We start from the raw sequence: 22,449 nt of genomic DNA on the forward strand, positions 1-22,449 counted from the left end.
TGTCACCCTGTTTTTCAAATTCTCACTGACAAAAACCATAAAACATCCATAATTTGATGTTGACATCCACGAAAACCATCAAATAAATCGACCAACACACATAACCATCCAAGAAAACATACATAAATGTGACAAAAATCCTGTTTTTCAAATTCTCACTGACAAAACCATTAAACATCCATGAAAAACATCAAATAAATCGACCAACACACATAACCATCCAAGAAAACATACATAAATGTGAGAAAATTCCTGTTTTTTCAATTCTCACTGACAAAAACCATAAAACATCCATAATTTGATGTTGACATCCGAGAAAAACATCAAATCAATCGAACAACACACATAACCATCCATGAAAACAACCATAAATGTGACAAAATTCCTGTTTTTCCAAGTGAGAAAATTCCTGTTTTTTCATTCTCACTGAGAAAACCATAAACCACGTGGTGTAGTCACGAGTCGGACCCCCATCTCTACTACCACAACCCCCAGCAGATATGTTGCAAATAACTGTTCCTCTAGTTGCGAGACTGAGGCTCTCTTTGCAAACTTTGCATCCTGTCTTGTACAACTTTTCAGGAGTCACGGTAGCCATTTATCAATTAATAATAATAACATATAAATATTTACTTGGTACTATGCGCTGAGGAAATGGAAGGGGGGCTACCCCAAACCACTACCCCGCCTTTGCCTTAGTAAAACGATTACCAGATAAAATCTCTGCTTACGGAAGATGTTCTCCTTGGTGATCTTATATAAAAAAAACAGTTCAAAAACGCTCACAGTCTATCACCGTGTATCGTGGCAAAATTCATTGCATTCCACATAGCACCTTCCTTCGCGCAATTTAATTTACTGTAATTTATTTCAAACTTAATCCTTATTCCAAACTGATTAAGGGGCTTTTGGTCAATTTAGAAATAGATATTTAGGGGCGAATGGATTGTAAATTTAAGGGGGGAAGGGATTGCTTCTTTTTTTGCCATCAAATCTTGTAAAATATACGAGTTCAAAATAAGATGCTATTAATCAGCACAGTGGTACGTCATGGGGCTGTCTGTATTTAGTGTTATAACAGTGAAAATGACATCATTTTTTAGGCTTAGGTTACTTGTTCACCTTGAAGTCAAAGCAAATTCAATTCCCTCCGCCCCCCCCTGTGCATGCAATCCAGTTGACATTGACCGTCATGATTCAGCTCAAAAATTCAATCATCCCCAAGGTTCTATGACTATCTACCTTAGTTCTGCGCTAACAGTATTATATTTTTGCAGTGAATTTTTATTTCGGTCTACTATAGACCCTGCATACCCATAGACCTACTTCATACTGACCTACTCCATGCACCTACTTGATACATCTTAGACCATAGACCCATAGACCTACATAATGCTGGCCATAGACCCGTTTGTCGTTTCTAGATTTGTTTCTATGTATGTGCTATGTATTTTCCTTTAAATTCAAAAGTTAGTAGCCTATAATTATTTTCTTTGAATTCAAGAAGAAGCTGAAAAATCGTATTTTAATTTCAGGTTATTACATTCACGAAGAAATAGGAAAGATATAAACATAAGTCACGCCCTATTTCGCGTCCTAATCGTTAATTCGTTTAATTAAAACTCCCCTTAAACGTTCCCTAAAAGTCTTTCTCGATATATTGCCTTTTGGTTTAGTTTTAAAGCAAAGATTGGCTTTAAAGTGTAATGGGGGAAATGGTATTATTGGAGGGAGGAGGGGGTGTGGTATACCTAATATCCCAAGAGACATGGTTTTTGGACTCTTCTACTATACTGAACACAAAGGCTGTCTCATAATTTTGACTGGGTGTGCTTGGAAAATGAGTGAGATTGGGAGGAGGGCTGGTTACCCTTAAATCTCCTTTTACTTTTAAAAACGATACATGAGCTTTTAATTTTGAATCAAATTAGTTCCTATAAAAGTTTCAATAATATTTCTAGCTATTATAGAGTGGCGCTGCCTATTGCTTGTATGTCCTTTTGAAAACCTGCATGTACATAGTTTTTCTTATTTAATTAAAACTCCCCTTAAACCCAGTGCTTCCATTTTTACTATATTTTAGAATAGACTACTTTATTTTGAATGTTTCTCCTCTAATATTTTTAGACCTCCTTTAGCACTTTATTTCTACTTTAAATTTGGATTTTCTACTATTTTCCTTGCCGAGCGTATGGATTTTTCTTACGGAAATAGGAATTTTGGATACAACGGCGGGATTTTGGTAAAATTTATTGACAAATGTTCCTTTTTTTGTCAGACTTGGATAGACCCGCGAAATTTGAAACAAAACAACCAGTGTGGAAGGACGGACGTGATAGACAAATACAAATAGAAGCACCTATGCACATTTACGATTTTACCTACTTAAAAAAGAAGTGCTACAAGTTGTTAAGAGCCTGTGTCACAATTTCATGGTAGAAGACTATGTGAAATAAATTGAGTGTGTTCAGTCTGTGAACCTTCAAAGAGAAGAGTTCTTCCTACCCTCCTCTAAGGTTTACCTGGGACTAGAAACAACAACCCGTCTGTTTTCCTTATAAGCAAAAGAAACAAAGTTCACGGAGAAATGCAAGAGCATCAAGGAGATTGCCCAGAAATTTTATATTGAAGCTGTGTCCCAGCTAGTCGACCACTTTCCATTTGATCACGATATTTACAACTTTTTATAGATTGTAGACCCAAAAATCGCATCGGATGGTGATATTCTATCGTTGCAACTATTTTGCCGAAAGTTCGACCCCTCTCGTGGGATTTTGCGCTCGTTGAAAAAGAGTGGCGGGCATCGATGCTGCTTATTCCAGAGGACAGTTTGCTCAGTGGCAGAAACCCGATTGATTTTTGGAACTGGATGGCGTCCATCAAAACGCCAAGTAGAGTGCTAAGGTTTACTAGTGTTCTTCATGTTATTCGGTTTATTTTTGAATTTCCCTGCTCAAATGTCTTTGTGGAAGGACTTTTCATCATTCTTGAAACAGGAAAAAATGAAAAGAAAAATGGGCTCAAAGACGTAACCTTAACTGCAACGATTCCTGTCGATTATGTGATGAAGCATAAAGGCCCCCCTACATTCACCGAGAGTTTAAAGAAAAAAATGAAGTTTTTGAAATTCGATGTGACTGCGTCCAAACGCGTCACTTTTTTTGGCATTGGGAAAGACGATGGGGATGGCGACGACAACGATCGGGGTATTAATCTTAGTATTTGGGGTAAAACTGAAATATCAATGCAAAGCGCCAAATATCATAATCAAATGTCATCGCGTTATGGCATTGTTCAAATAGAACTTATTTTTAACTTGATTATCGTTGTAAATTCATTCTTTGTCTTTCTTTCCATTCTTAAACATATATATATATATATATATATATATATATATATATATATATATATATATATATATATATATATATATATATATATATATATATATATATATATATATATATATATGTATATAGGCACATATGTGTGTGCCTACTACAAATCTGCCTTCAGCGGTCCAATTACCCTGGAACACGTATTTTGGCAGAAACTTTCTTAAAATGCCTTTGAAACCAACTTTAGACTTCGAAACCTACTTTTAATTCCTAAAAACATCTAATAATAACATTGCAATACTAATTACCGATTTTCATATATGTACTGGAATTAATTAATTTAAAATTAGTTTCTTCAAAATTTAGTGTTCCAACGTTGAAGCCTTCATTGCTTCCGGCAATTTTTCAATTGGTGTAGTCGTTATGACCGGACTTCAATCAAAGTATCATTTTTGTCTACTAAATGTATATAGCCTTTCTTTCCACAGTCCGAAAGCTCAAAGGCAGCTTCCAAATTTTTGTTCTTTGAGGGCAAGAAGTGAAACAGACATTCTGGCGACGATGAACTCCATAAAGGTTATAAAACCTTTAGAATCCTGATCACAGGCTTTAAACATTTGCATAAGGCAAGGGTTATTAACGCGTATATCCAAGTAAGAAGCCAAATTTTTTGGTCTAATAATCCCATCTTTTTTATCTGCAATTTTGGCGAAGCTTTCTAGGTCTGTCTCCAGGTCTTTTTTATCAAATCTATATTTGGATTTCAAGTTTGCCACTCCTATCAAGCCCAATTCACTTGGCAATTTCAATTTGGTGGCTTTCATCATAAGTTGACAATCTTCAAAGGAATAATCGACAACGGGGACTTCAAGGCATTTGGCCATTTCAAGGCGTACATTAGAGGCAAACATTTTCGGTTCTCTTTTCTCTTCATCTGATGGGACATATGGAGGTAAAAATGCGATTTCTGCGTAAGTAACAAACTGGGTCATAGTGTACAATACAATCTGCCATGCCTCAGGTCCATCCCATGTCCAAGATAGAGTGTCAAGCCTATTAGGATATCTAATGCACACAGGTTGTACAGCAACTCCAGGATAAAATGCACCAGGCTTAAAAGTGATTAGAGATTTCCGGTTTGAACAAGTTCCCTCAGGAAATATCAAGATCTGTTGCCAGGGGTCCTCAGATGTTGCTCTACGCACCATCTCTTCAATTGTTTTAGATCGAGAATCGGGATCATCTCGTTCCACATATATTGGCTGAGTAAAATTGACCAATTTTCCAAAAAACGGCAAATTCTTCACTTCTTCTTTGGCAACAATGCAGGGTGACCCTAGGAAGAAAACTACAAGCGCATCATAAAGCGACGAATGCGGTGCCAGTGCCAGAATCGGTGCTTCTCTTGCCGTCGCTTGTCTCCCTTTTACTCTTACTCTGAAACCAGAACAGAAGAAGAGCCAGACCATTATGTTAGATACAGTGAATCGCAACATTCGTCTCCATCCTTGCATAGGCTTTGATTTTAATTCTTCTTTAGATACACCCAAAAGCCCTATATAAGCTAGTGAATAAGATGTAACTAAGCAAGTGGCAACACCAATCACTCTCAGAGGTAGAAGGACCATAGACGAAACAAACATCTTCATTTTGTCGTAGATAGACAGATTTATACTATGTATAAAGGGGTTCCTTTGAGGTTGGGACTGATCTTCATCACATTTATTTTCGTTAACAGTTATTTTGCTTGAGGCTGGAGTCTTCAAAAACGATTTTATACTCTTGCAAATAGAGGCTGCACTCTTGCAGACAGAGCCCGTATTTTTCCAGCATTTTCCCTCCACGTGTTCTTTTGTACGTGTGTAACTATGTTCTTCGTTCTTTTCTATTTCGACAACAGGTGGATTTGGTTCACTCTCCTTGTTGGGTTCAGAGCTCTGTACTTCTGCACTTTCTCCTAAACATTCACCTGTTTTGGATTCCATATATTTTTTAATGGCCCACCAAGTTGATATTCCAGCGCATGAGACCGGAATCCCAATTACAATGGTTTTAATAATGGACATGTTTTCTATATGAGTCACTTTATTCAAATGATTGAAAATGTTTGTTTAATTCTTTTGATCCATATAAAGGGGGATAGTTCTATCCCCCTTTATATGGATTATTTTGATGGACTTTGTTTTAAGGAGCACAGGAAAGGCAATGGGAGACCATGGAATCAAATGGGGAGGAAAAAGTCTCCTGGACTGATTATGCTGATAATTTAAGCATCCTAGATGAAAGTGTGAGCAAAATGAATGAAGTTTTAGAGGTTTTACGAGTTCAGGGTGCTAGTATTGGTTTGAAAATTAATGTTAGGAAGACTAAGTCACTAAGGCTAGGAATAAGTGAAAATGAACAGGTGACGTTGGGTAATGAAAAGATTGATCAGGTTGGCAGCTTCACTTACCTTGGTAGTATTATTAGTAGAGATGGTGGGAGCACTGAAGATGTTAAAAGTAGAATAGCCAAGGCTCAGGGAGTTTTTTCGAATATAAAAAAAGTTTGGAAGAATAGGAAGATAAGTCTGCAAACCAAGATTAGAATCTTAGAAGCTACAGTGATGACAGTGGTCAAATATGGCTCTGAAGCATGGATGCTCCGAAAAGCGGATGAAGATTTGCTAGATGTTTTCCAGAGAAATTGCTTAACCCCTTCCGTCACCGTGACCAGTTAGTTGGACAAAATTAAAAATGCTCTTCTTTTCCTAACTATTAGGAATTTCGTAAATATGATCGCACTAATATATTCTCCTGTTCGCTGGCTACAGCCTCAGGGGTGTAATCGCCTCAGTTTATCGCTAATTCTCACCCTGACAGCACGTGAACATCGACTTTATTGGAAACAATGGATTGGGAAAAACCAGGTAAAATAATTTTTTTCTCTGCTTCAAAAAGACATAAAATGATCGAAAAAAAAATTATTTTGTCAAAATATGGATCATTAGAAATAGACAGGTATTTTTTTATGGCCGAAATCACTTGAAGTATGTGCTTGAGGCTATGCTGAAGTTCTGTCCAATTATCTGGACTGCGCGACTAGGTTTAGAGAAATAAATGACGCATGGCTTGGTTTTATGGTAGTTTGGATGCCATCTACTATCTTGAAAAACGAATATTTTTATCGGAAAATTGAACAGATGTCATTGCTGCTTGTCATTTATTCCCCTTGTCCAGTTAAGTGGACAACGTGACACGTGCTCTTCCAGCGCACGGAAGAGCACGTTTGTTATGGCAAAAATGCCATAACAAACCCTCGGACGGCAAGTATTTTCCCCAAACGTCACTCCCCATCCAGAATACGGCCGCCTCGAGCTGTTTCTGAGCCCATCCCTGCTTTGTCCCCCATTCGCTGCGGTACGTCCAGATACGAAAGAACTTTTATCCCCTTCATTACAGAGAAATTGAATAAAATGCCTCAATAGTTTCTTTTTTGCCCTCTTTTGTTTTTTTTGAGCTGTTGGTCCTGCCCAGTTTGTTGGGCTCTTTTGCTTGCCCCCCCCCCTTTCTTGACCAGCTTTTATTGTCTTTAACTCTTTTATTGATTTACTGTAGTTTAATTGCTGACACTTTCTTAGTATCCCTTTTAATTTAAATGAATTTATGTTTTGTGCTAAGTTTAGTTTGACCAGTTTTTAATGCATTTATGTCTGGCTCTAAGTTTAGTTTGACAAATTTTTGCTTTTTTTTAATTTTTTAATTGACTTTTTAAAGTTTTAAATATTGACTTTTAAATGATTTTCATTATGGTTTTCTCTATTTCGTTGTTGTTCTTTGCATTTTCAGTGTAACCATTTATTTGTTGTTGACTCCAAACTCCGAATTCGGCCCTTTGTGGGCTTGTGATAGCGATTTTTTTGAAATAAATATCTCTCTCTCTCTCTCTCTCAGCGCCGCATCCAAACTCTCCTTTTTGTAGGTTCATCAAGACGAAATACCATGCGCATCCAGCCAGATAAACTACTTGATTTATTCGATGCAATTGGCAGTGACTTGTCAGATATGGAAGTATCTGAAGATGACGATGACGAATACTTACCAGAAACAAATGGAACAAAACTAACACCACTAAAGACACTCGATCCTTATGAAGTGTCTTCTGATTCAAGCGACCCCGATGATATGCCACTCATATCCCAGGCTGGGCCTAAGACCGTTACTCAACAGCGAGTGATATGGAAAAGAAAACGGTTTATCCCGATCATTCCAGCTTGGTCTGATACTGCAACAGCTGCCAACGAACAACTATCAACACCCTTTCAATACTTCTGTAAGTACATTGATAGCGATTTCTTCGATTTGGCTGCCATCGAAACAAATAGATACAGTACTCAGCAGAATGTAAATAATCCCATTGTAACCAATCCTACAGAAATGCGCAAGTTCGTTGGCATTCACTTGGTGATGGGCTGCATGAAATTTCCAAGGTACCGATGGTATTGGAGCCAGGCAACTAGGGTTTCCCTCATTGCGGATGCCATGGGTCTAAACCGTTTTATGAGGCTGAGAGCCTGCTTTCACTTGGTTGACAACGAAACTGCCAAAGATCCGAACAACCGTCTCTGGAACGTTCAGCCAGTTATAGATAGGGTGCTAGCACGATGCCAGCAGCTGCTTTCCCATGAAAATGTTTCTATAGATGAGCAAATGTGCCCATTTACAGGTCAGCTTGAGATTAAACAGTACATTAGAGGAAAGCCCTGTCCATGGGGGATCAAGCTGTATTTACTCTGCAATTCTGATGGCTTGGTCCTAAACTTTGACGTGTATCAGGGAAAGACGACAATCATTCCTGAAGAATACAAGGCATTGGGGGTTGGGGGTGGCATTGTCATGAAGCTTATGACAGGAAGAAAGATTCCAAAAGGGACCAAGCTCTACACCGACAATTTCTTTACGTCAATCCCCTTGCTCCAAGCTCTGAGACAGGAAGGATGGTATGGAACTGGTACTGTTCGCGCCAATCGAATGGCTCGGTGCCCCGTCAAGCCAGAAAAAGAGATGAAAAAAGAAGGTCGAGGAGCAATGGAAGAAATTGTACTAGGTGCAGACGAGCTGGTTATAGTCCGATGGCTTGACAACAACATCGTTTCTATGGCCTCAAACTTGGTTGGGATCGGTGAAATAGGACATGCACGACGGTGGTCGAAAGCCGAAAGTTGATACATACAAGTTCCACAACCAGAAGTTATTAGAAGATATAATACCAGTATGGGTGGGGTGGATAAAGTCGACCACCTGATGAGTTTGTATCGTACCTTCATCCGATCTCGAAAGTGGCCACTGCGATTGATTTTTCACATGATTGATCTAGCAGTCACAAATTCATGGATGGAATACATCAGAGACTGCCAATCCTTATCTCTGGGTAGAAGAGACAAGCTGGATCTTGTTGCTTTCCGGAAGGAGGTCACCTGTGCCCTAATACAAGCACACACGTCAACACTTCGATCAGTTGGTCGACCAAGGGAATCAAACGTGGAAACAGAAGAGCAAACAACGGTAGGGAGGAAGCGGAAGATCAGCTGCAAGCCTGTGTCTGATGTGCGATATGATGGATATCATCACTGGCCTGTAAATACAGGGGACAAGCACGCCCAGAGATGCAAGATGGACGGCTGCAAGCTAAAAACCACAACTAGATGTCAAAAATGCAATGTCGAGCTCTGCTTTCGGGGCGAAAGAAATTGTTTCAAGGATTTTCATGTAAAGTAAAGTGGTCACGTTGTCCAATTAACTGGACATCTATTTTCGTCATCCTAATAAATGAATTTGAGCAAATCACTTCGGTAATGGCTTACTTATGCTCTAAATAGTAGGTTTAAATCAGGGAATAATTTTTTTCACCTAGGAAAATAATTCGTGACGGAAGGGGTTAAGGATTGTTCTGGGTACCCGGCTGACTGACCGTATTTCAAACAATAGGCTATACGAAAAATGTGGTTCAATACCGCTTTCTAGGTCTATAATGAAAGAAAGCTTGAGGTGGTTAGGGCATGTTGTGCGGATGAAGGATGACAGATTGCCGAAGATTGTTCTTTTCGGCCAACCATCTAGGGCTAAACGGAAAGCAGGTCGTCCCCGTCTGGGGTGGGAGGACGTCATAAAGAAAGATTTAAAGGAAATGGGAACTTCGTGGGCGACTGTAAAAAGGGAGGCTTTGAATAGATTGGGGTGGAGGAGGAGCGTGCGTAGCTGTGTTTGCCTCAGGCGGCTTGGTGCTGCGATGAGTTGTTAGTAGTAGTAGTAATTCTTCTTATATTAAGAAAATGACGTCATGGGTGCCATTTGTTATGATGTATATAACGAGCATGATGTCATGTTGTCTAAGCTGCATTAATGCTTTTATAATTTGGAATAGATTTTCAACTAAATATGAGGTCACGTTAACGGTATTGATACAATGCGTGCTTAATTAGAAATTAACTAAAATAACAAGTTTTTTTTAACTGAAAGTAAGGAGCGACATTTAAACTTAAAACGAACAGAAATTATTCCGTATATAAAAGGGGCTGTCCCCTCCTCAACACCTCGCTCTTTACGCTAAAGTTTTTTATTGTTTAAAAAATAAAACTGTAAGACAGAGTCAAACTTTAGCGTAAAGAGCGAGGCGTTGAGGAGGGGACAACCCCTTTCATAGTACGGAATAATTTCTGTTCGTTTTAAGTTTTAATGTCGCTCCTTACTTTCAGTTAAAAAAACTTTTTGTTATTTAATTTCTGAACGTTTTTGAAATTAAAACGAAATTCGCATATTAATTTTCCTTTTTTGGGCTAAATGGCTTTCTCGAAATTTTGTTCTGACGTAACTTACGAATTAACTTACGTAACGAATTTCTATATTCGTATGTTTTTATTACGTATATTAGGGAAATCGTCACCTAGTCAATACCTTGCTCTTTACGCTAAAGTTCGAATTTTGTTCGAATCACAAGTCCCTGAATTACTAAGGCCGTTTAATTAGAATAGATAGCTCCTTTGAAAGTACTAAAAAAAACTTTAGCGTAAAGAGCGAGGTATTGACCAGGGGGTAAACCCCCTCATATACGTAAAAATTTCTGTTCGTTTTAAGTTTTAAGACTGCTCCTTACTTTCAGTTGAAAAAAAATTGTTTTGTTTTATTTAATTTCTGATCGTTTTTTAAATAATGCTGGGAAATCCGGCGTCCCTTTCATAGCAATGTCCCTTCCCCCAAGGGAACATCCTCCATGGAAAGATTCTCCCCCGTAACTCCTACTCCGACTCTCCTCTCCCCAACCAGAATAAAATTCCTCCTGAAAACACCTGTGTACTTCCCAGTAACCAAAACTATATGCAAACAATGGGCAAGGTTGTAACTTGCAGCACTTCCCCCAGGAACTTTGGGGGGATTAAGTCATCCTCAAAGACATATTAATTAGATTTTCGACTATGCTGAAGAAAATGGCTATCTCAAAATTTTGATTGGATGACTTTGGGAAAAAAATGAGCATGGGAGGGGGCCAAGTTGCCCTCCAATTTTTTGGGTCAATGAAAAAGGGCACTAGAAGTTTTAATTTCCGTTCAAATGAGTCCTCTTACGATATTCTAGGACTACTGGATCGATAGGATCACCCCTGGGAAAAAAAAAAAAATAAACACGCACCCGTGATGTTTCTTCTGGCAATTAAATAAAAAAAACAAGTTTTTTAAACTAAAAGTAAGGAGCGACATTAAAACTTAAAACGAACAGAAATTATCCCGTACATGAAGGGGGCTGTCCCCTCCTCAACGCCTCGCTCTTTACGCTAAAGTTTTTTATTGTTTTAAAAAATAAAGTTGTGAGACAGAGTCAAACTTTAGCGTAAAGAGCGAGGCGTTGAGGAGGGGACAGCCCCTTTCATATACGGAATAATTTCTGTTCGTTTTAAGTTTTAATGTCGCTCCTTACTTTCAGTTTAAAAAACTTGTTTTTTTTATTTAATTTCTGATCGTTTTTTAGTTAATGCAGCTTTTATTTATATAAAAATTTTACTTTTCTTTTGCTAAATGGATGTCTTTACAAATTAACTTACGTAACTAACTTCTATATTCGTATATTTTTCTTCTGGCAAAAAATACAAAGTTGCAGATTTTTGCAGATATGAGCTTGAAACCTATGTAATAGGGTTTTCAGATACTCTGAATCTGACGGTGTGATTTTCATTAAAATTCTTTCACTTGTAGGGGATGTTTCCCCCCTCTTTAAAAAATCTAGTAAATTTTCTCAGGCTCGTAGCCTTTGATGAGGAATACTAAACTTAATAAAATTTATATATTTAGGATCAGCATTATAAACACATTCTTTTGATACATTTATTGACATCAAAATTTCGTTTTTAAAAGTTTCGATTACTATTGAGCCGTATCGCTTGTTTTTTATTGTTTTTTTTATTACGTATATGTTATTACTTATATGAAGGGGTTCTCCCCTTAGTCAATACCACGCTCTTTACGTTAAAAGTTAAAAAAATTTTGATTCAGAAACCCCTGAATCACAAAGGCCGTTTAATTAGAATAGATAGCTCTTTTGAAAGCACTAAAAAAAAACTGTAGCGTAAAGAGCGAGGTATTGACTTGGGGGAGAACCCCCTCACATACGTTATAATTTCTGTTCGTTTTAATTTCTAATATTCCTTCTTACATTTCAGTTGAAAAAACTTGTTTTTTTTTATTTAATTTATGATCGTTTCTTAAATAATGCTTGGAAATCCGGCGCCCCCTTCCGGGCAATTTCCCGTCCCCCCCACACCCCTCCGACCTGACATTAGTTTCAAGAGTAACCCCCTCCTCTAGCCCCCCCCCCTCCAGAAAAAATTCTGCCTGAAAATGGTTGTATACGTCCCAATAACCAATAAATAATGCTGGCAAGTCTGGCGCCCCCTTCATGGCAATTTCCCTTCCCCCATGAAAACTTCCTTCATGAACAGATCCTCCAACATAACCACCGACCCAACCTTCCCTCCCACTACCAGAAAAAAAACCTCCTGAAAACTTCTGTATACTTCCCAATAACCAATACTATATGTTAACATTGGGTAAAGTTCATAGCTTTTAGCCCTCCCTCTGGGGACTTCGGGGAATTAAGTCATCCTAAAAGACATATTTATCATATTTTCGACCATGCTGAACAAAATGGCTCTCTCAAAATTTTGATCGGGTGACTTTGGGAAAAAAATAAGCGTGGGAGGGGGCCTAGTTGCCCTCCATTTTTTTTGGTAAATTAAAAAGGGCACTAGAACTTTTAATTTCCGTTCCAATGAGCCCTCTTACGATATTCTAGGACCACTGGGTCGATACGATCACCCCTGGGAAAAAAACAAAAAAAAACAAACAAACAAACAAACAAACAAACAAATAAACATCCGTGATCTTTCTTCTGGCAAAAAATGTAAAATTCCACATTTTTGTAGATAGAAGCTTGAAACCTCTACAGTAGGGTTGTCTGATACGCTGAATATGATGGTGTAATTTTCGTTAAGGTTCTATGACTGTTAGGGGGTCTTTCCCCCTTTTTTTGAAAATCAGCCAAATTTTCTCAGGCGCGTAACTTTTGATGGGTAGCACTAAACTTAATGAAAGTTATATATTTGAAATCAGCATTGAAATCTGATTCTTTGATATATCTATTGGTATCAATAACCCGTTTTCTAGAGTTTCGGGTACTATTGAGCCGGGTCGCTCCTTACTTATAGTTCGTTACCACGAACTGTTTGAAAAATACAAAATTACACATTTTTGCAGATAGGAGCTTGAAACCTCTATCGTAGGGTTCATGGATACGCTGGACCTGATGGTGTGATTTTCATTAAAGTTCTATGACTTTTAGGGGTTGTTTCCTCCTTTTTTCGAAAATAAGGTAAATTTCTCAGGCGAGTAAGTTTGGATGGGTAGGACTAAACTTCATGATAGATAGATAGATAGATAGATTTATTTTCCATATATCAGTAAAATAATTACATAACAATGTACAAATCCCCACAAAGGCTCCATGGCCTGTAGGAGGGGGATTATGAAAAGATCAAATAAACATTAAACATTTAAACGCTTAAGATTTAAACAATATAAACATAAGATTCATATTTAAACATATAAACATAAGCATTTGAACTTTTAACATGTAAAGCATTTGCTTCATAAAACGGAAAAAAAAAAAAAAAAAAAAAAAAAAAAAAATCGGAGAGAGTTCACTAAATAAGCTTTATCAAACTACAGTGAATCACAACATCTATAAAAAAAATAAAAAAAATAAAAGTTAAATGAAAAAAAACTATTGGCAGCAGGCAAAAGTAAAGAAAATTAATCACATGAAAGCAAATATTTTTTTACTAGTCTTTTGAAGGTGTCAAACGAGTTGCATTCTTGAGCCGAATCGGGAAGGATGTTCCATGTCAAATGACACGCAACAAGAGGATTAAAGTCGGATCTTATTGTTGGTGTATGGGGAATTTGGATATTTAGAGAACTATGGAGTTGATACTTTGACCGATCAGATACAAAAGAAGATGTAAACCTAAGGGACCTAGGAATATCACCATGGAGATGAAGAAAAGCGAAAGACACACAGGAAAGAATATAAAGTTTTTTAATATCAAGTAATGGTTTAGTTGCCGGACGATTTAAATCCTGGATAAGATTTATAGCTTTATCATAAGTATTCGAAAGCGGTTTGAGCAAAGAAGGGAAAGTAGACATCCATATGACTGAACAATAGGAAACATAAGAATGAATTAAGCTATGAAATAGGATTCTTAGAATTGGCCCTGGAAAGATATATTTTAGTTTTCTTAGAATACCGAGGTTTCTGCATACGTTCGTTTTAATCAAATCAATATGGTGTTTAAAAGATAAATTTTCATCTAGGAGGATACCTAAGAAACGGACATGGCCGTCCTTTGGTCTACTAATAAAGCCTTTGGATATATGAATTTCAGATAATTGAGGACCAGCCTGGGATATACGAAAAAAAAACTAAAAAACTAGTTTTAGAAACATTTAAGGCAAGAGAGTTAGCATCAAACCAAATTGAACCTCTCTCAAAGAGGTCCACTAACTTTGTAAGAACCTCATCCTTTGTTCTCCCAGAAGTAATAAGGGTGGTATCATCGGCAAAAGTAACAAGAGAATCCGAGGTATGCAAACTATAGTTATGGGTAAGGGAGACTGTTGGATGACATAGATGAAAGCAATAAAGAGGATTTTTATTTCTAACTGCAAAAATTAGGTCATTTATATAAATTAAAAACAGTGCCGGTCCTAAAACTGACCCTTGAGGGGCCCCCTGGTCAACACTTGATGGTGAGCGAAAAAGTGGATCAACAGAAATTATTCTACCAGACAAGAAAGACTTGAACCAATAAAACGCGCTACCTCTTACGCCAAAATGAGAAAGTTTAAATAGAAGAGCACTGTGGGTTAAAGAATCAAAGGCTTTACGAACATCCAGAAACAAAGCAGCTGGAATCAAATGGGAGTCTATGGCAGAGTGAAGATAATTCAGTAAAACTGCACAAGCATGCTCATTCGAATGATTTGCTCGAAAACCAAATTGAAAATCGTGAAAAAAATCTTTAGAAGTAAGAAAACTATTAAGGCGAGAACGCATCGCCTTCTCAAATATTTTGCTAAACACGGACAACAAAGAAATTGGCCGATAGTTGGCTGGATCATTCCATGTCCCTCCCTTATATAATATGATGACTCGAGCACGCTTGAGACTACTCGAGAAAATACCATGCTGAAAGGGGAGGTTAATAAGTTTTGTTAAGGGATAAATAATGGAAGGAAGTATGAACTTAACTTTTGTAGGAATATTGTCAGGGCCAGACGACGAACAATTTTTCAATCCCATAAAAATTTTAGCAATTTCTTTCTCCGTCGCTGGTTCCAAAAACATTGACTTCATACAAGTTGGCTCAAGATAAGACCTGAAGTTGGATCCTGAAGGAGAAGAACCAACAGCCGAAGCGGTCCTTTTACCAATATTCGCAAAATATGAAGTAAATGCATCTTGAACATTCAGTTCACCTTCGATGATTTTGCCATCGAGATCCAAAAAAGAAGGGTCTGATGGAGACTGAAAAGAGGGCCTAAGCACAGAATTTATAACCTGCCAAGTTTTTCGTATATCTTTACCACAATCTGAAAAACAATTAAAATAATACTGGGACTTGGATTTTCGACACACAGAATTATAAATATTCCTATAAATTTTAAATCGCTGAAAGAAAATAGCTTTCATTGAAGGGCTAGCAGACTTAAAGGCCCTCCAGAGATTATTTTTTTCCCTACAAATCCTAGGGAGACCAGGGGTCATCCAAGGATTTAGAGGAAAAGCATTCTTAGACTTACGATTAAAAGGTTAAACAAAACATGTATCAAGAACAGCATCTTTAATAGACTCATAAAAAGTATCAAATAAATTAACAAAATCAGAATCACTCTCAAAACCACCCCAAGAAATTTTTGCCAATCTTGACCTAAGAAGCATCAATTCCACTTCACCAAACCTAAAAGGCCTCTTACCAGACTGACAAGTACTCTCAATAGTCAGATTATTAAAACCGCATCTAGAATAAACAGGGAATGATCGGAAATATTGCTCACTAAAACCTAATTTTGGATCATAGTAAACTGTACTGAAAATATTGCCAATAAGAGCTGGTGTTATCTCTCTGACGTGATATGGAATGCATACAGAAGTTGAAGTACCGCCGGCAAGTATAGACAACAGGTAATCCAAAGATACAGAAGACTTTATATCTATCAAGTTTATATTAAAATCTCCCATAATAATTAATTCAGTCGACTGTTATAGGATGGTATACAGTAGATCAGTAAGGGAGTGTAGAAACAGTGGAATATAGCCACTAGGAGATCGATAAATAATACCAACAATTAAATCCTTACCTCCACATTTAATATCTACGAAAAGTGACCTAAAGACACCTTCGATATTTCTGGATAAATCCATTCTAAGAGAATATGGGAGATTATTAGAAATATACAAAGCAAGACCACCCTTGGCCATCTTTTGTCGATTTTGTCGTTCCATTTTATAACCTTGAAAATCCAAAAGTACATCATTTTTAGAATCTAAAAAAGTCTCGCAAAAACCAATAACATCAGGTAGCCCATCAGAAACAATCTGTTTTAGATGGTCGATTGAAGAACAAAGACCCTGAATACTTATATATTGATAAACTTATATATTTGACATCAGCATAAAAATTTCATTCTTTTGATGTATCTATTGGTATCAATATTCCGTTTTTTAGAGTTTTGGTTACAATTGAGCCGGGTCGCTCCTTTACAGTTCGTTACCACGAACTGTTTGATTTATTTTTGCTACTACACTCTGCTTCAAATTAACAACTCAATATAAAAAAAAGTCAAAACAAAAATAATGCGTGAAAAAGCGACCGGTTGGATATCATTCATGCTAATCTTTCGAACCAATTAAAGTAAGAACGAGGGTGATGCAAAAGTAGTAATAGAGAAGGAAAAAATAATGGCATAGAAAAACAAATAAAAAAAATTTATCCATGCGGTCCAAAATCTGAGATCTGGACCTAGAATCTGTAACTCAAAACCGAACTTAACTAGTCGAAAAATACAAAGCATTGTTTTAAACGTCAAAAGAAGGTATTCTGGTACAAGTAAAAGGTGTTGATTTGCAAAATAGGTCGTCTTGAACAAATGCTATTATAAGTCAGCCTAATAAGGCTTTACTTGTAACTTGGAAAGAAGTCAGAAAATAGTGAAACTTTTAGAGATTTTGATACGAGAAATAGCAATTTCTAGAGATTTTCCACCCACCTGTTAGGGACTGAAATAACTGAACGTGGACACATGGGTAACACGCCCATCCCCCGCGGGGGGGGGGGTTTGAACCCCTCCCGAAATGTTTTTTTAACATGTAAAAAAGTAACAAAAAAGGATATAAAAAAATTTTGTATGTGTTTTTTTATTTTTTTTTTTTACCCCCCCCCCCCCCGAAAAAAATCTTTGAGTAAAACCCCCTACGAAAAAAAAAATCCTGGGTACGGCCTTGACTGGTAATATAGCGTAAGAATTAATTTTGTTAACATTCCTGTTCAAATAGTAAGCACGATAACATACTTTCTTCCGGATTGTGTCCAACTATAATTCTACTTTTTTTCGCACTTAAATACTTTTTTCCCGCATTAGTGGAATGGAAGCACTGTCTTAAACGTCCCCTAAGAGTTTCATCTTAATACTCAAAGCTTCATTAGTTACAGTAACTGTTATGGTAGTATTAATAGTAAACACATAGTGGCTTCTCGCTAGTTCAATATCCGTCGCAACTTATAATTAAAGGTCTAACTTAATAATGTCAGCCGTTTTTGAGCCGTTAATAATGTGAGCCGTTACTGGACTAAAAAAAATCACAGATGGCAGCAAACGCCTCTTGCAGAAAAGGAGGCAATCTTTAAGTCCCGATTTGCATTAGATTGGATGATAAAAATTCGTACACGAACATACAACCGGTTGGACATCAGGTCCCAGGAGGTTAAAAAAACAAAACCAGTTTGTAAATTTTCAAGTGTTTTCCTAGTTTTAATTAAAAAATCTAAATTATTCCGCAGACACCATAAATATTTTTGCAGTTTACATAATAACTTTAGAAATCCTGAACTGAAATCTAAAATAAAAAATTGAATTTGCTTATCTAAATACGCAATAAATGCGACATCGTGTAGTTAGAACCTAACAAAAAATAAATATAATTTAAAAAAATTCCGGTATTTTTGTATTTTTAATTAGAAAATTTAATTTATTCCTCAGACGCCAGAAATATTTTTGAAGTTTACATAATAACTTTAGTGATCCTGAACGGAGAAAAACAGAAAAAATCCTACGGCTTTTCTTGTTTGAAATAGTAAGAAACAACCATCAAACAATCGAGTAGCTAACTAAGTCCAATGTAAACTGCAAAAATATTTCTGGTGTCTGAGGAAAAATTTTAATTTTTAATTAAAACTAAAAAAATACCGGAAAATTTTTAAATTAGATTTGTTTTTGTTAGGTTTTTATATTTTTAATTAAAACTAGAAAAGCACTTGAAAATGTTAAAATTAGTTTTGTTGTAAGGTTCTAATCTACCTGCTGTTGTAATTCACAAATAATTGGGGATCTTAACAAAAAATCTGATTCTTCAACTAAAACTAGGATTATTCTTAAAATAATTTTAAAATAGTTTTAGTGCAAACTGCAAAAATATTTCTGGTGTCTGAGGAATAATTTTAATTTTTAATCTAAACCAGAAAAATGCCTTAAAATAAAAAAAAATAGTTTGGTTTTCCTTCAGCTTTAAGTGACTCGTTAGGTTTACAAACAGACAAAATACAAAGGAAACACTTGTTTAAATGCATCCTGAATTATATTATTGTGCAAGAAAATTGTGTCCTCATAGAATGAGGTGTAGGAATTGCAATCAAGTACTAACTTCTGGAAGCTATGTTCTAAGAGACGGAAAGCCTTACTGTCACGGTCCATGCTATGCTTCATTCCTTAAAAGGAAATGGATGGGGATAAAAGATTGGAGGGAACCCTTATATTACTAAAAACCATCATCATCCATATGAAATAAATTTGAAATCTTTCCCTGGATGAGGTTCAAACTCATGACCTTAGGATTAAGACCTAAGCTCTACCCACTGAGCTACCGAAGCTTGTGTATTAAGAAAAACTACATATTTTCATACAATATCGAAAATGAGTTATATTAAATTAAAATCCCTATTAGAACTCTAAATCTTGGTCCTAGTACATAAGAGATCGGTATAGTTAATTATCCAGGTTGAAGTGGTAGCTATTAACCTAGTAAGAGACGATAACGTCCCATACTATGAAATACAGTAGCCCAAACCTCCTAAAAATAGAGTCAGATCGAATCTGGGTTGCAGCGGTAGCTAGCAGCCTAGTGTTCCAAAAAAGAAAAATCTGTTGACTTCTTGCTGCTTGTAATAATCTCGGTTGCAATAGTAGCTAGCAACCTAGAGATGATCACGAAATTCAGATCAAAACAAAAAGTACACTATTAGAGTCAACTTGTATTAAACCACTATAGGAAACTTACAAAAAGATTGATTACAAAGGGATTAAAACAAAGGGATTGATTTTTCTCGTATATCTTTATATGTGAGTAATAATTGTATATTTCAGTTCTCAAAAATGGCTACATATTTTTTAGGGAAAATTAGTATCTTGGGATATTCTCACATAAGAAAACGATCTAGATAGGTGAGAAGTCTGAGAAAATTCATTAAAAACCTTAATTTAGCAAACAAACAAACTGTCATGATCAAATATCTTTGAATAGACGGCAGTATGAAAAGACATTAAATTTGCCTAAAGAACAAAAAACTAGTAATTTCAAAAATATTTATTTATATTTTAACAAGGGTTTACAACAATTCAAAAATAAAACCAAAAGTTTAAAGCCTAGGAGAAATCGCTGTTAGAAATTGGGCTTGCTCAAAAATCAAATATCTATGAAAAGACACAGAATGTATTTTCATAAAACTGGTAAGTGCACAAATATTTGTATATATTTTGACAACGGATTACAACTATTCCAAAACCTTAAAAAACAAAACCAAAAATTAAAGCTTAGGAGAAATTGCTGTTAGAAATTTTGGCTTTTCTCTTTCTATAATTAGCTATGTCTTGATGCAACCTACTGCAAGATATTTGATTTCTAATTTCAAGTTCCTTTGATTTTGAATTGAAAATCAAATATTTTGCAGTAGGTTGCATGAAGACATAGCTAATTTTAGAAAGAGAAAAGTCAAGACAGATAGTCCAAGAAATTGGGAAGCCAAGTAATTAGTCCAAGTAATTTAAAGGGCTCACGGGTAAATGGCAGGAAATAGTTCAATTGAAAATCAAGTATTTTGCAGTAGGTTGCATCAAGACGTGGCTAATTGTAGAGCGAAAAAAAACAATTAAAACAAATTATTAAAAATATATACAAATATTTTTGTAATTACCAGTTTTTTTTCTTTAGGCAATAGTCTGGTTTCTTACAATGACTTCTACTAAGCTTCAAACTTTCTGTTTTTTCAAGGGTTTTACTTGTTGTAATCCCTTGTCAAAATACGCACAAATATGTGCAAATACCAGTTTTATGAAAATACATACTGTGTCTTTTCAAAGTTATTTGATTAATACAGCAAGTCCGATTTCTTACAACTATTTCTACTAAGCTTCAAACTTTTGGTTTTCCTTTTTAAGGTTTTTGAATTGTTTTAATCCCTTGTTAAAATATATACAAATATTTTAGCGATTACCAACTTTTTTTATTTGGGCAATTTAATGTCTTTTCTAACTGAATCTGATACACTGAAACTGATGGTGTGATTTTCATGAAGATTCTATGACATTTAGGGGGTGGTTTTCCCTTTTTTGGAAAATAGTACAAATTTTCTCAGGCTCCTAACTTTTAAGGGATATAACTAAACTTGATGAAACTTACATATTAAAATCAGCATAAAAATTCAATTCTTTTGAAGTATCGTTTACTATCGGTTACTATCTTTGAGTTTCGGTTGCTATTGAGACGGGTTACTCTTACTATATAGTTCGTTACCACAATCTAATTGAAAAATATAATAATTTTTTTCATTTTTACATCAAGTCACTCATTACGACATATTTGGTTATTCCTGTCGAAAGATAAACCTGTATAAATATTCTTTTCACTTATTACGCTATATATTGATATACAAAAAAAAATTAATCCCTTTGTATATTTTCAACAAGTTGTAAACAGTAACATTATCAATGTGATTATATTAACTTTATATTCGTTCTTTCTTATAATCAATGCTAAGAAGTTTTTCAGGCTGAATATCTGCATTTGCTTGCACATCAACAGGTAGATATACTATTCTACCCTTAAGAGCGTCAACGAGTTCTGTTCTAGGTCTCTTCAACGCAGTTACTTGCCCCTAATCTGACGATCGTAACACAAGGCGTTACAAATTGAATCGTTGCTATTTTAAAATTATTTAGACACTTTATACATTCCGGTGCACAGTCGATATGAAGGTTATTTAATACTGATCGGACATTCTCCTGACTTTTCAGCATTTTCCCTACACAGTAATCACAGACAGAGAATGAATCTATGACTTCCTCTTTCCAACCTGTACAATAAATCAGCTATTCTCTGTCATCTTTGGGTATGTCCTGTTGGAGGTGTTCTAAAATCGTGGCCAACATTACATCAAAACCTTTCTTATTTAAAAGGCATCTTAGACTCTTCAATTGGTATTTTGTCTTTATCTGCTCGCAACTGTCACAATGCATTGTGAGGTATACATCCCTGATGTTAGCTACCTTATCAAGGCTCTCAACAAATAATTTTCTGATAGTGTGGTAATTTGTTTCTTAAATAAGGTGATTACGAGGTTAGAAAAAGTTACTGAAGGGAAACTCTAATTAAACCCCTGTATGAAAAAGTTGATAGGAGTGAATGTGGTAATTATAGAGGCATTAGCCTAGTTTCTATTGGTAGCAAATTACATAGTATGATGATACTTTTCAGACTTTGGCATGCTTTAGACAAAGTTTTAAGGCAAGAACAGTGAGGTTTTAGGAAGGATAGAGAGTAGTGTAAACAGCTACTGCGGTTCTATTTTAAAGGACTTACTAAAAGAGAAAAAGAGGATTCAAAATGCTCACAGACTTGGTCTTTCTCACAAAGAGTCTTTGTTAGTAATGGCATGCAAATGAAGATACGTGATACCTTCAAGAAAAAAATATTTGACGTGTTAGATAAAGATTTATCTTTCGCTACCGCAGAATGGCTTGAAGTCAAATCCTTTTTTTTCCACAGACGATTCTCTTCACCATTGTACTACAGCAGCTGTTAAATGATGATATATAATCAAAGACGTTATGGATAAGGGGCTGGTTACTAACGAGAGATAATTTACAATCCACTGTCATTTGTTGTTGTTTTTTCTCTCTGACAACTAGGGGTGTTTCATGAACCAAGCATTTCTCAATTATCAACTTAAGAGTGAAAAATTTTTTGACACAACC

At 36.0% G+C, this 22,449-nt stretch overlaps 1 protein-coding gene across 1 annotated transcript; it reads right to left on the minus strand.

Annotated features, from left to right (window-relative positions):
* Window positions 1–3,759: 3,759 nt before the first annotated feature.
* LOC148945624 (lysophosphatidylcholine acyltransferase 2-like) lies at window positions 3,760–5,404 on the minus strand. The gene is given in 2 exon segments (XM_089099103.1): window positions 3,760–3,855; window positions 3,857–5,404. Coding segments are annotated over 2 exon segments (1,644 nt in total).
* Window positions 5,405–22,449: the final 17,045 nt, after the last annotated feature.

Source organism: Artemia sp. Qi Xiang Cuo, chromosome 13 (assembly GCF_049724085.1).
Source record: "Artemia sp. Qi Xiang Cuo chromosome 13, ASM4972408v1, whole genome shotgun sequence".
Classification (NCBI taxonomy): domain Eukaryota; kingdom Metazoa; phylum Arthropoda; class Branchiopoda; order Anostraca; family Artemiidae; genus Artemia; species Artemia sp. Qi Xiang Cuo.